At 48.0% G+C, this 14,864-nt stretch overlaps 1 protein-coding gene across 2 annotated transcripts in view; it reads right to left on the reverse strand.

Annotated features, from left to right (window-relative positions):
* The window catches only part of COG5 (component of oligomeric golgi complex 5), a 355,827-nt gene extending 340,974 nt beyond the window's left edge, over positions 1–14,853 (reverse strand). For both annotated transcript variants that reach the window (XM_006257811.4, XM_019487452.2), the window contains exons 1-3: positions 14,745–14,853; positions 13,541–13,680; positions 8,626–8,683 (exon numbers count right to left, since the gene is read on the reverse strand). In XM_006257811.4, coding sequence (XP_006257873.1) covers positions 8,626–8,683; positions 13,541–13,680; positions 14,745–14,805 — 259 coding nt within the window. In that variant the 5' untranslated portion in view covers positions 14,806–14,853. The remainder of the gene's footprint in view (positions 1–8,625; positions 8,684–13,540; positions 13,681–14,744) is intronic.
* Between the last annotated feature and the right edge of the window lie 11 nt (positions 14,854–14,864).

A 14,864-nucleotide genomic window follows, 5' to 3' on the forward strand; every position in this document is an offset into this window, starting at 1 on the left:
AAATTCTTTCACACAGCAAATGCAGCCCATCCAATTCTTCCAAGCTCTACATGGAGTGACTTCTTACAAGTTGCACCCCCTCTTCCTCCCAGCCCTCCATCTCACACTGAAGATACCAAGAAGACTTGAAACTGAAGATTTTGACAGAAACCACTGTAGTGACAGGGAGAACATGATAGGTACCAGCTCAGAAGTTTTGGCATGTAAGGTATCTTTGGCATGCACAGACATCTTGTCGCTGGAAGCATAAACACTGTCTATAGAATGTTATGCACTAAAATTAAGTTCTCACTCACAAGCTAGATAGACAAAAAGTTATGAAGTAAAAAAGAATTATTCCCATTAAGACTTACTCAATGAGAAGCCTTAAGACTTATTTACAGAGTACACAAAGAGTAATTTACAGACTTATTTACAGAGTACCAACTATGGACAAACCATAGTTGCTAGCTATGTTTCATGCATAGACCTTTCAAAGCCAACAGCTAGAAGAGGCTTTCCTTATTTTAGCTGGAAAAAGCCTATGCTTCTGGGGCAGGAAAATTTCACTCAACCCCCAACTTTCAGGGAACCTTGAGAATATGCCGTGGCATGACACGCAATGGGAAACCAGGGCACCAGCTCCACACGCCCACTTAAAGGGAGTGCAAGAAAGATTACCACCGCCAGACCCGTCCCTGGCCTTGCACCTGCCACCAAGTTAGCCAGGGTGTAGGCCCTGGTAGTCATACCTCCGAGACTGTGCTATGCCAAGTAGAATCCTACGCAACCAGAAATATGATGCAATATTTATGAAGGATATAGAAAAAAGCTTTCTTCCTCAGCAAGTATAAGATTGAGGTTTTGGTTCTTCAACTCCTGCCAGAAACTTGATCCAACACGATTCAAGTCTCACATGATAACTTGGACAAATGGAAATCAAGGACATGTGATCAAGCTTTGCCTAGAAAAGCACAATATGTGAAGAGTGAAGAATCAGGACACTTAAGGACAGAAAGGGTTTTAAACAGGAGTCCATGTGGAGTCTGCAGGATTAGTAAAAGTCAGTAATCCTTTCAATAAAGCCTAACCACTATATCCTGTATAAAGTATTTATTCTAACATAAGACCCATGACCTTAACTTTGTACTCCAAGTTAGTTAATGTTTTAGAATAGGGTTTTGTTTTTGTTTTGTTTTTTAAACGAATCTAATACTACCAAGAATTTATGAAACTATATAAAAAAATTATAATTAAGCAGACATTCAGTATAGAAGATAAAAAAGATATAGGCCACGTTTCCAAAAACAGGAGTCTAAAGCAAACTGTCCAAATCCAACATTAAGGCACCTGCACAACTTCAAAAATACTGAGCATAATTTAAATTGCCCTTACATTTCACAGCTAATGAAGATTTAAATATAATGCAAATTACTTTTCAGAATCATAAAACCTGAAGGGACCTATATGATAATCAAGTCCGGTCCCCTGTCATGGGCAGGAAGTATTGGGCGCAGATGAGCTCAGCAAGGTGCTTGTCCAGCCTAGTCTTGAACACCTCCAGGGATGGTGACTGCATCACTTTTGCTGGGAACATGTTGCATATTCTGGTGACCATTACAGAGAAGAAGTTCTTCCTTATATCCAACCTGGATTTACCCTCTATTAATTTATGCCCATTGGTCCTCATCCTCCCTTGAGGTGCCTTCCTGAATAGTTGCTCTCCTATTTCTTGTTGCTTCCCCTTGACATACTTGTACTCATTTATCAGGTCACCTCTCAGCCTTATCTTTCTCAGGCTGAACAGGCCCAGTTCCCCAAGTCTCTCCTTATAGGGCCTGCCCTCCATGCCCTTAATCAAACGGGTGGTTCTTCTTTGTACCCTCTCGAGTTTATCCTTGTCCTTATTGAAGTGCAGTGTCCAGAATTGGGCACAGTACTCCAGCTGGAGCCTCACCAACAGTGAATACAGAGGGAGGAGTACCTTCCTGGATCTACTGCCACACGGCAGCTGATACAAGCCAGAGTTTTACTGGCCCTTTTGGCAGCCGTGTCACACTGTTGGATCATATTCATCTTCCAGTCAGTTGTGACCCCCAGGTCTTGTTCAGATGTTGTGCCAGCCAATAGGCTACCACCCACTGTATAGTTGTGGTGAGGGTTCTTCCTATCCAGGTGAAGGACCTTGCACTTCTCCCTGTTAAGCTTCATCTGATTTAATTCCGCCCATAAGTCCAGTCTGTCAAGGTCCCCTTATCCCAGGGGTGGGCAAAATACGGCCCACGGGCTGGACCCAGCCCGCCAAGCATTTTCCTCTGGCCCATGGAGCCCCTTCAAAACCCACGCAATGGTGACTGCCTCTCTAAAAGCCTCTGGTGGCACCAGCTACCGGCTGCAGCACCTCAGGCTGTTTCCTTGGGTTCTGGTTTGCAAGGCAACCAACCTGGACCTCAGCCTGCCACAGCTGGCCTCTCCCCACCCCGGCTCAGGCCACGCTTGCAGCTTGAGAGGGGCAGGGGGGCTGGCGCCAGTGAAGGGAAAGAGTATCTGGGCCACCTTCTGCTTTGCTGCACGGTACTGGAAAGGGCCATGCCCAGCAGGTAAGCCCAGGAAAGTGGCTGCTGGGCAGGCTTTCCTTGTGCTGTGCCGCTCGAGCCATGCAGGGCCGGCACTGGGGAGGGAAAGCAGCAGCTGGGCTGCAGCTCCAGCCCAGTCAGCACCAGGGAGGAGAGGTGGCGGCGGAGCCGTGTGCCGCTCGGGACAGGATGAACCCAGCCGGAGCGGCAGGGGCTCAGCTGCACTTTCCCCCTACTTGTGCCAGTCAGTCCCAAGCGGCACACAGCTCTGCTGCCGCTTCTGCTGGCTGGTGTAGACCTGGCCGGGCTCGCCCCATCCCCAGCAGCACATGGGAAGCCAGGTTCAGCCACATGCTGCTCCAGATGGGACGGACCTGGCCGGGTCTGCACCGGCCAGGAAAGGCGGCATGCAGCTGAAGTCAGCTCCTCACGTATTGCTAGGAACCCAGGCAGGTCTGCCGAGGGAGGGGAACTTTTGGACTTCTCCAGATCTCGTAAGTTCAAAGCAAAGAAGTCCCACAGAAGATCCATTGCGCCATTTTTTTTTATTTTTTTTTTTAAAACAAAACAAGCAAGTTCACAGACAAGAAAGTGTAAGGTTTTTACTTAACACCCAAGGTTGAACTACAGTAAAAACAACAACATAACCTAAAACATTTTATTTTAAACCACCAAAGGGAAGGGACATCTCTCAAACAATTGCTTAACCAAGTGAATACAAAAGTCACATTACATCAAAACAGTGAACCACCATAACTCTGTCCCATATGCCTATCGATGATCAACTTTACGATACAAGAATCACCTTTTTTAATTATGTTGTTGGCGTATGTTAATGTCTGACGTGGCCAGTATTAACATTTTTCAGTCATGCAAGAAGTACAGAACTTCTGGCTAGCAAGAATTCTATATAATAAAGGGCTTAGTCCACCTGTCTGTCTGTCCCTAACGGTCTTGGAGCGCTCTGGTTGTTTCAGTCACAATCAGAGCACTCCAAGAGCATTTCGGACAGGAGGCAGTGGCAGCGGCGTGCTGCCATGATGGCAAGAACAGTGGCCTCGCCTGCCCCCCACCTCTGCTCCCTGGAGGCGAGACAGTGGAGTGCTGGCCAAGAGGGACAGAGGAGTTAGCAGGGCAAGCTTCCCCCCATCCCTCCCCCTGCTACTGGTAGGTGGTGGAGGAGCTCTATCCCCACCCACCTCCCCGTCACTCCTGACAGGCAATTGGCTAGTAACTCACAAACACAAAGAAATGGGCATTATGATCCTACAAAGTGTTTGGTTACATAATTAAAAACAGAACTGTGGAGATTGTTTGTCTTAACTAAAGGAGTCAATAAGAATATTAATAAGAGATGTTGGTTCTACTCCTGGCTTGAACACTGACTAAAGCGAAGGTTTTGAAAAAAATACAATAAGCACGTTTAGGGTTGTTTTTTTTAATTACAAACAATGGGGATACATTGCACTTATGCACGGAACTAGGAGATCGGAAAACAACAACAAAAAAATCATAAGTTCTAATTATTAAAACCAGAATAGAATTTAAGGATTTCTACATTTTAGCCCTCTAATCATTAGTCTCCACTCCATTAATCTGCAATATCTCCCTCCTTCACCTTCTCCTAGCAAAAAAGATCCCTCCCAAGCACTCCTGCAACCCTCATCTCTTCTTGAGATCTAATGGAGAGATCACAATTCCCTTAGAGAGGAAGTCATAGAAATAAGACCTTTACTAATGTAATAAAATCTAAATTGAATAACTAAGAATAACTACAAGTATCAATCCTCATTAATACCCACTAAATTAAACAAGTTGGAGTTTCTAGCCCAAGCCAGTTTTAGCCTAGCATTTAAAAAAAAAAAATCATTTTTGAACTGTTGCTTAGAAATGGAGGTAATTTACCAACACTTCTCCAACAGCTTGTGCAATTATATCCCTCAAAAAAATACTTCCCTTAGAAAATAAACAAACAAACAGGGAAAAAAAAAAACTGTATTCCACAGAGAAGACTCTACTTCAGGTAGATTGGATGATAAAGAGTATTTATAAGTCAGCTTCATTAACTGTTAAATGTAAATAACTTACCATGCCTACTTCATTGAGATACTGCAAGGCTTAATTTTTAAAAGCACTTTACAATTCTCAGAGTGAAGCACAAATGACTGCTGTTGTTTTGACTTCCCATGATCCAAGGGAGTGGCTTCAGGTACAAGTCTGACTTCAGGACAATTAAGGGACATGGGGAACAAGTCACTGAGGATTGTAGCTAGGGGGCCTCTGTATACACAACAAAATTGGCCTTTAAAGTGGTTTAATTGCTCTTTTGCAGCACTTTAATGAAGTATTTTAAAGCGGAATAGTCTGCTGAGCGTGTAAATAGCAATGCTATTACATAGCAAGGTAAAACCACGCCAAGGTGTTCGGGGAAGCTCAGGCTTGGTCGGCTTCCAGTGCCCTGTGTATCGCCCCAGCCATCTTCTCCCACCGTCAGCACACCCAGCTGCCCTCCTCTCGGCCCCAGGGGGAATCCAACCATTCCTGGGTGCCACCACTTGAGAGGGAAGCACCGGGGTCCCCTGCAGCTCAGAGACCACTTGGCCCACCGGCAGCTTGCCCCCCTCCTGCCGTGGGAGAGTCAGGTAAAGTAAGGATTGGGCCCCCTAACCCTTGAGTACACGCAACAGAGGTTCAATTCAGTTTAGTTCTCCTTAAATTGAAACGGTGGAAATGGTGGGTTTTAAAAAAACCCACCATTCCAATTTAGGAAGAACTAAACCGTCATCATGTGTACAAGCACCCAGGGACTCTCTTCAATGCCTGTCCACTTCAGTCAGTCAGATGGGTAGAATGAATCATAAACACAAGTATCCCTAAGCTTTCCTTTACCCTTCAATTTAGAAAAGATTGGTATGTTAAAGAATTAGCACATGCTATTTGGTATACAAGGCATGGAATATCTTACTGGCCACCTTGATATAGACAGCTGATGCAGATTATTTTCCTTTCTCCTTTTCAGCCACATGAGGCAAAGCATGTCTCTGCTTACACATCTGAAAGCAGCACAGTAACTTTTGAATGCTGCCTCCAATAGCTTCCAAAATCTCAGGGAAAAGATCTTGCCAATGGCTAGAAGTCCAACTAATTTTGGTGAAAGTCAAAAAACAGGCAGGGGGATGTGGGAAACACCAATCTACTGGTATCTAGTTACACACTGCCATTAGCTTCAACCAGAGGTGTAACTGGGAACTGCTGTGTCATAAGCAGCCAGCAAAGGATTAATAGGACAAGCTGCTGCAGGAGTTAACACAAGAGAAAGCCACTGCCAAAACAGATTTTGACAGCAAGTTTCAAAGCTGAAACTCTGCACCAAAAAAAAAAGGGGCAAGGGGGTGTGCTGAGAAGGCTGACTTATGCAACCTCACACTGACTTTCCCTGGGAATGAAACTCTGACCCCAACCATGTGGCTGCTCTTTTGTCCTCCCACCCACCTCAGACAGCACCATAACTGAAGGAGAGATGAACTCCTCCCCCCACAATTACACTGCAGCGCCACCCTCCTGAGGCAAGGGCTAGGGTTCATGTCTAGCATTACTTGTAGTTATGTGACTGGCTTCACCCTGATCATGATGTTCATAGACCAAAAGAATGCACTGTTGGCAGCCATTAACAACCCCTGCCCAATCCCATAAGTTTTAAAATGCTGTCACCCCAAAATGTTTTTCCTTCAGAGAGTGGAATAATTTAACAAGTTACACATGCAGGATGTGGGGTGTAGGGGAGGAGGATGCAAAGATCTACTGGTATATGCAATGAAGTCCATGACCTTTTAAGTCAGTGGTTCCCATCTTTTCTAGACTCGAGGCATTCCTTGGAAAATGCCAACTCTTAATTTTCATTCTATTTTTTTACCCATGTGAAAAGTAATAGAGTGATACTTCAACTGCAAAGAACTCAAAAACACCATAACAGGTCAGAATGTTTTTAACACTTGATTCCTATTTGAAATTTCTGTTAGCTTAGCAGTACTAACATTGCATTGTACCCCTGAAAGGATCTCATAGCACCCTGGTTGAGGAACATTGTTCTAGGTGAAGTCCCAAAAGAAACAGGACATGCAGAACTTCTAGCACATGGCAGGAAAGAGTAGGGGGTGCACAGGACCCCCAATATAGGGGTGGCCAAAATATGGGCTGCAAGCTAAATCCAGCCTATGAGGGATTTTGTCCAGCCAACCTAGGTCCTTTGGTCCCGCCTAGCCCAGGTACAGGGTTAAGCTCAGGCCATGGCACATGTGGCCAGTCCCACCGCACAAGGGAGCGGCAGCGGGGTTAGGGTGGCGCAGCAGCCAGACTCACTTCCTGGCAGCCCACACAGCAGCAGCTCCTTCCAGTTACTACTGCCAGTCTGCCGCTGGAACCAGCCCTGCTGCCTGGGCACCCCAGCCTGCCTGCCCCACATGAACCGCCGGGGGCACCGATGGAGCAGGCAGGCAGGGTCTCTATGAAGACCAGCCTAGGACCCATGCAGGCAGGAGGCACAGCTGGAGAGATGGGATAGGGACACGTATAGGCAGGGACCAGTTTCTAGGAGTGGGACAGGCAGGCAGGGCCAGGACTGGGATCAGGATCTTAGGGCAGTAACAGCATGGGGCTAGGGCTGGGCCCCGAGACAAAGCCATAATACACTGCCCATGTCCCTGCGACGGGTGCCAGTTCTGTGGGCAGGGGCATGTAGGGAATGGATTGTGGTTCTGCCCCAGGCCCCGGCCCCGTGCCATCACCACCTCAAAATTCCAGCCCCAGCCCTACCTGCCCTTTCCACTTCTGGATGCTGCTCCCCACCTGCCTGCCCATCCCATCCTCCTGGCCAAACACCCTGCCTGCATGGATCCCAAGCCACTCTCTATAGAGACCCCAGGATCACCAGGTGGTATCAGCATGGGGCTGAGCCGGACCCCAAGGCAGAGCCAGTTAGGGAGTTTTGGTGAGCTGTTGCAGGCAGGTGGGTGTGGGGGTGCTGACCCTGCCCACAACAGCTCACCCAAACTCCCCTAGTGGTCCTCTGTGCCAAATAACTGCCCACCACCCTACCCTAGCATGTTGTAGAAGGGCTGTAGGGAATCCCCAATTTAGAGCAGGAAGGGAGAGTTGCATGCTCCCTGTGTATTGAAAGAATAAAAGGAACACAAAGACTCATGAGTTCAGCCTACAGAAACAACCAAGTACATGAAATTATAGTATTTGGGTGGGTAGGTGTATATCACCCTATAGTTTCAATTGAACTGGTACATGCAGGATTTAACCTTATGCTCTGGTGAAAATGAAAGTCACAAAAGATCAGATTTAAAATGTTTTGGAAGTGTAGAAGGGTATAACAATTAGTGGAGACCAGAAGGCAGCCTTGAAGTACACAAGATTCTGAAACCTTGTATTTATTTTGAAGAAACCCACCATGACCAATTTTTCATACAAATACAAGAGTTCCCAGATAAGTCTTTTATTTGGCATTTGTTTTATGCCAGATGCTAGCCAGCAGGACAAAAGATGTATATTCAACTATGCAATGTGTAATTACAAAATGATTAAGATCATATAATAGACATCTTGGCAACATTTATAAGTTAGACACTATGAGGAGTGTGCAGCACTAAAGTTAATACTTGTGGCAAAATGTAAGCTATATGTGGTGTTTGTCAACAGATATGATGCTGCTGCATGGAATATTTAATAAGTGTGCTTCTTCCAAATATCACAGATCAAGAAGCAAAACATAAAGAATTACTTTAAGAAGTGCTCTCCACTAGCAAATCTCTCTACAGTGCAGTTACTCTACAGAAATGTCAGTGAAATCATCATCTTGGAGCTCCATCTGCTGACAACAAAGAAAACTGGCAGGTGTTAATCCAGAGCATTTCCTATTAAATGACATTACTTGTCAAAAGTCAATAGCACAACACCACCTTAAATATGGCGGTGTTAGTAGCATCTAGATATCACAAAAGAAAAAAATCACAAGAAAACCTCGTCTCTAACAGTCAAAGGAAGCCAGCATAATAGAACTATATACCTTCCAAAGATTCAATCCCAGTTGCTTGTGCCAACAGGTCTTCATGCCTTGCAACTACCTGAAGAGAGACCAAAAATTATTACAAAATGACAAAAATGTAGAGTTGAAAAGGGACATCAGTTGGATACCTATTCCATCTCTCTGCTACAAAATACAGCTAGACCCTTTTTGACAAATGGTTTAACAAAACCTACAGCTAGAGGATTCCATAACTCTTCCACAGTCTAAATCTCAAAAACAATGGTTGACTGTAAGTAATCAATGGCTTGATGTCTAGTTGGCAGCCAGCACCAAGTGGAGTACCCCAGAGGTCAGTCCTGGGACTGGTTTTGTTCAATTTCTTCATCAACGACCTGGAAGATGGCATAGAAAGCACTCTCAGTAAGTTTGCAGGTGACACCAAGCTGGGGGGAGTAGTAGATATGCTGAAGGACAGGGCTAGAATTCAGTGACCTAGACAAACTGGAGGATTGGACCAAAAGAAATATCATGAGCTTCAATAAGGAAAAATGCAAAGTCCCACATTCAGGACAGAACAATCCCATGCACCATTACAGGCTGGGGGCTGACTGGCTGGGCAGCAGCTCTGCAGAAGAGGACTTGGGAGTTACAGGGGACAATAAGCTGAATATGGAACCACCAGTGTGCCCATGTTGCCAAGAAGGTTACCAGCACGCTGGGCTGCATTAGTAGAAGCGCTGGCAGCAGATTGAGGAAAGTGATTCTTTGCCTCTATTCAGCACTACTGACTAGGAGTGCACCGATAAAGATTTTCTGAGCCAATACCAATGGCTGATTATTAACCAGCCATATCAGCCAATACCGGGCCGATAGCCAATATGCAGCTGGGCAGCTTGGAGAGCAGCATCCAGCTGATAAGTCTGTCAGACATGAGGAGCCAGGGGGAGGGAAGGGGCTTGGTGGGGGCAGATCAAGGTCCCAGTGGTGAGGGAGGGAGAGGGGCTGGGGCTGCACAATTGGGATGGGGTACAGGATGGATCCATGGCACGCACGCAGAAGGTGGCATGCAGGGCACGTGCCCCCTGGTTCTGTGCATGGGGTGAGGGCAGGCTGCCAATGCACACTCAAGGCTGGAAGTTGCAGTTGGCTCTTCCTGGCGGGGGGGCTGGGCCAGAGCTGTGCTATGGGCAGAAGGCAGTGGTTATGGGACGGGGGGCTACAGCCACCCCAAAATTCGCCATAGCCCATAGCCTCTCCTCCCAGAGCCACTGCCAACCACTCCTCCCCAACCCGCCCCAAGCACAGCCCCAACCTAGTCCCCACCCCACCAGAAAGAGGCCAGCACAGCCTCCAGGCCCGAGCATGCAGTGGCAACCTGCCCTCACCCCGCACACAGATCCAGGGCAGCATGTGCTTCACCTGGGGTGCACACAGAATCGGGAGTTGCCCCCCCTGCACCCTCTGGATGAGCCGTGCCCTGCCCGAGCTGTGCAGCACCTGTCCCAACCCCAGCCCCACTCCTTCCCTCACTGTGGGGGCCTCAAATCGGCCCCCCTACACCCTCTTCCCTCCCCCACAGACTTACTGGCTGGATGCTGCTCTTCAAGCTGCCAGGCTGCACTCCTGGCCGTGTGCATGCTGCATCTGCACACATACATGCAGCATTTACCAGTGACATTATCAGTCACATCAGCCAAAAAAAGCCAATTGCCAAAAATGTCCATTTTCCCTTTATCAGTGCCTATATGATATGTACTGATGTATTGGTGTACCTCTACTAAATAGGCCACATCTGGAGTACTGTGTGCAGTTTTGGGGTCCCCGCTATACAAAGGATGCATAGACAAATTGGAGCGCGTCTAGCAGAGGATAACAAAGTAGCTGCGGCTGCAGCGGCAGCAGCATGGGCCAAGTTGGAAGTGCTCTGCACTCAGTGCTAAACTCCATTAAAATGCCCCCTTTCCCCTCCTCCCATTTCAAAACATTGCCAACATCAGCTGCTATAATCTAGCTACCTGGGACAGGGGTTGTCAGCATCTCACTTTCCTGAACATTAGAATATATCTGATATATATTACTACCCTCCTAGTGAGAAAGTTTTTCCTAATATCTAATCTAAACTTCCCTTACTGCAACTTGAGACCATTGCTCCTTGTTCTGTCATCTGCCACCACTGAGAACAGTTTAGCTCCATCCTCTTTTGAACCCCACTTCAGCTAGCTGAAGGCTGCTATTAAATTCCCATTCTGTCTCCTCTTCTCCATACTAAATAAGCCTAGTTCCCTCAGCCTCTCCTTATCAGTCATGTCCCTCAGCCCCATCCACCATTTTCGTTGCCTTCCACTGGATTCTCTCCAATTTGTCCACATCCTTTCTGTAGTGGGGGGCCCAAAACTGCATTACTTCAGACATGAATTCACCACTGACAAATAGCAGGTAAGAATCATTTCCTTTGATCTTCTGGCAACACTCCTACCAACGCAGCCCAGGATGCTCTTAGCCTTCTTAGCAACAAGGGCACACTAGTGGCTCACGTTCAGTTCATGTTGGCTTATTGTCTACTGTAATCCCCAGGTCCTTTTCTGCAGAGCTTCTGTTTAGCCAGCCAGCCCTCAGCCTGTACTGGTGCATGTGATTGTTCAGTCCTGAATGCAGAACTTTGCACTTGTCCTTATTGAAATTCATGAGATCTCTTTTGGTCCAATCCTCCAATTTGTCTAGGTCTCTCTGGATCTTAGTCCTACTTTCAGCATATTTACTTCTCCCCACCACACCTTGACATCACCTGCAAACCTGCTGAGGGAGCACTCCATCCCATCTTCAAAGTCACTGATGTAAATATTAAACAAAATAGGGCCAAGGACTGACACCTGGGGCACTCCATTTGATATTGGCCGTCACCTAGAAATCGAGCCATTGATTACTACCATTTTAAACCAATGATCCAGCCAGTTTTCTATCCACCTTACAGTCCATTCATCCAACCCATATTTCCATAGTTTGCTTGCAAGGATATTGGCAGAGATAGTATCAAAAGCCTTGCTAAAGGTACATCATGCCCACTGGTCCCCCCCATCCACAGAGCCAGTCATCTCAAAGAAGGCAATCAGATTGGTCAGGCATAACCGACCCCTGGGTGAATCATAGATGCTAGGGTAGGAAGGGACCTTAACAGATTATCAAGTCCAACCCCCTGCCTAGGCAGGAAAGAGTGCTGGGGTCAGATGACCCCAGCCAGATGCCTATCCAGCCTTCCCTTAAAGACCCCTAAGGTAGGAAAGAGCACCACCTCCCTTGGAAGCCCATTCCAAATTTTGGCCACCCTTACTGTGAAGAAATTTTTCCTGATATCTAGCCTAAATCTGCTCTCTGTCCGTTTGTGACCACAATTCCTTGTTATCCCAAGAGGTGCCCTGGTGAACAGAGCATCTCTGATCCCCTGCTGTATCCCCCTAATGAATTTGTAGGTGGCCACAACATCACATCTCGGGATTCTCTTGCGGAGGCTGAAGAGGTCCAGGTCCTCCAGTCTCTCCTCATAGGGCTTGTCCTGTAAGCCCCCAACCATACGAGTGACCCTCCTCTGGACCCTCTCGAGTCCATCAACATCCTTCTTGAAGTATGGCAACTAAAACTGGATGCAGTACTCCAACTGCGGTCAAACCAATGCCGCTTAGGGGGAAGTATCACCTCCCTGGTTCTATTTGTCATGCATCTGCTGATTGGCCAGCAGTTCTGCAATAACACCTGCCAACTCCCTCAGCACCCTCAGGCGTATTGCACCTGGCCCCATGGTTTGGTACACATCCAGCTTTTCTAAATAGTCCCTAAGCCACAGGTGGGCAAAACGACAGCTCCGGTCATTGCCTGGACTCCATTCCCCAACAGCCTTTCCATCCATCACTCCAGCCGGTTTCCATGGAGAAGCCTGGAGCAGTGGGCATGACAGTGCAGGGCCAGGGTTTCCATGGAGATCAGCCCAAGCAGCATTGGGTGGGCACATGGCTGGGCAGAGAGCTGCTTTGGGGCCAAGGCCAGGATTCTGTGGCGGTGACAGCATAGACTGAAGCCAAAGCAGAGCCATGATCCACTGGCTGCATGTCCTGCCTGGGGCAGGTGGGCAGCAGATCACAGTTCTGCCCCAGGTCTGACCCACGCTGTCACCAGTGCAAAATCCCAACCCCAAAGCAGCTCCCCGTCCAGCCGCATGCCCTGCTAGTGCTGCTTGGACTGGTCTCCGTGGAAACCCTGGCTCTGCACTGTCACTGGCCCAATGGGGCCTTCTGAAGTCTCTATGGAAACTGGCCAGAGTAAGACAGGCAGGGGCTGCTGGGAAATGGAATCTGCTGAGAGCCCAATCCAGCCCACAGATTGGACTTTGACTGCCCCTGCCCTAACCTGTTCTTCTGCCACTGTCGGCTGCTCACCTCCTCCCCAAACTGTGCTGCCCAGTGCAGTAGTTTGGGTACTGACCTTGCCTGTGAAGACTGAGGTGAAAGAGGCATTGAGCCTTCTCTGCATCATCTCTCACTAAGTTGCCTCCCCCATTCAGGAAAGAGCCCACACCTTCCCTGATCTTCCTCTTGTTGCTGACATATTTGTAGAAACTCTTCTTGTCCCTTGTTACCCACAAGTCCAGTTGCACTTTGGCCTTCCCAATTTCATCCCTGCATGCTCAAGCAATACTCTTATATCCCCTCCCACCCCTCATGTCCTTTCTCCAAGTTTTGACTTTTTGTAAGCTTTCTTTTAATGTTTTAGCTTGCTGAAGAGTTCCCTGGTCTTCTGCCATGCTTGCTAGTCTTCCTGCATGTTGGGATGGTGTCACTAGCTTAATCACTAGCTGCTGAGAACATGGAGTAGTTTGATATGCAAGTGGGACCAATAGGATACTTAGTTTTCAAACCAACTTGTATGCAACTGCCCCAAAACAACTGATATGCAGGATACTTACTTGCAAGTGGAGCTCTTTATCCAGCTGACTGATTCCTTGAGCAAGTTTTGCTAACTGCTCAGCTATTATGGCTTGATGAATAGACTGGGAAGTGTAAGCCTTTACATCAAAGTCTTCTTTTAAAAAATCAGCATAACATTCTGGAAAAAAAAAGGTTAAACAAGGTATTTATTTTCCATGCTCAAATACCTATAAGTATTTAAACATGTAAGAAACACTGGAAGCTCACCATCCTGTACTCCGCCCAGTGCAGGGTGGTGGCTAATTTCTATTCTCCATGTGAACAACACACCTACTTAACAAATGACTACTCACAGATTCACAGAAGTTCAGGGCCGGAAGGGACCATGTGAGATAATTGTGTCCAGCCCCTGTACTCTGGGCAGAAGAGACTGCTGAGGTCATATAACCCCAGCAAGATGTGCGACCAGTCTCCTTTTGAAGATCTCCAGGGTAGGTGTCTGCACCACACCCACTGGGAGTCTATTCCAGAGACACACGAACCGTGAAGAAGCTTTTCCTTATATCCAGTCTGAAACCTTCTTCTACAAGCTTATGATCATTGCTCCTAGTTTTGCCCTGGGGCGCTTTAGCAGCAAAGCAAACATAAAGGAGCTACGATGGACCACACCATATTTCTAGTGAGAGCAAACAGACCTTGGCTCACATCCCGATGCCTGAATAGCCCGACAAGCCAAACCAGGTAACACCACGTTTCCCCATGATCTACAACCCACGCTCCCTAGTTCTTCTGAATATTGAAAACTGCATCAGCTGCCGTTTCACCTGGAGCCCAGCCCAGCACAGAGGCGCATCTTAAAACCCCAGAGCCTCCCATAAAGCAGAGACGCGTGAGCACAGCGCATGGCAGGGCCCCACACCGGGTCCACTGGCACCGCGCAACTTTAAAAAATGAAAACGACTGGATTGCGGACCCGAGACGGGGGTGCACCACTAATCTGGGGGGCAACCAGGGGCACAGGTGCTGCACAGGGCAGCCTCAGTGCGTGCGGAGGGGACTGGGAGCAGAAAGCAGAAGGGGGTGGCAGGAGCCCCTTGCAGGGCTGCAGCCAGAGGCTGCTCCAGGCATTGCTCCTGCCCAGGAGGGCGCCCCGCAACGCCCAGCCCCTGTGCGGGCTATTCTGGGCCCCCAAGGAAGGAGATGCCCCCCATTGCTAGGAGACCCCTCCACAGTCCCCCTCACCGTCCGCCAGCAGCTCCCCGAGCGCCGGTCCCGGGACCGCGCTTCCACCCCCTGCTTCCATGCTGGCAGGTGCGGGTGGAGGGAAGGGCTGCGTCACTACGCTGCGACCACTCCAGCATG

The sequence above is a fragment of the Alligator mississippiensis genome, chromosome 4 (assembly GCF_030867095.1).
Source record: "Alligator mississippiensis isolate rAllMis1 chromosome 4, rAllMis1, whole genome shotgun sequence".
In the NCBI taxonomy this organism is placed as follows: Eukaryota; Metazoa; Chordata; order Crocodylia; family Alligatoridae; genus Alligator; species Alligator mississippiensis.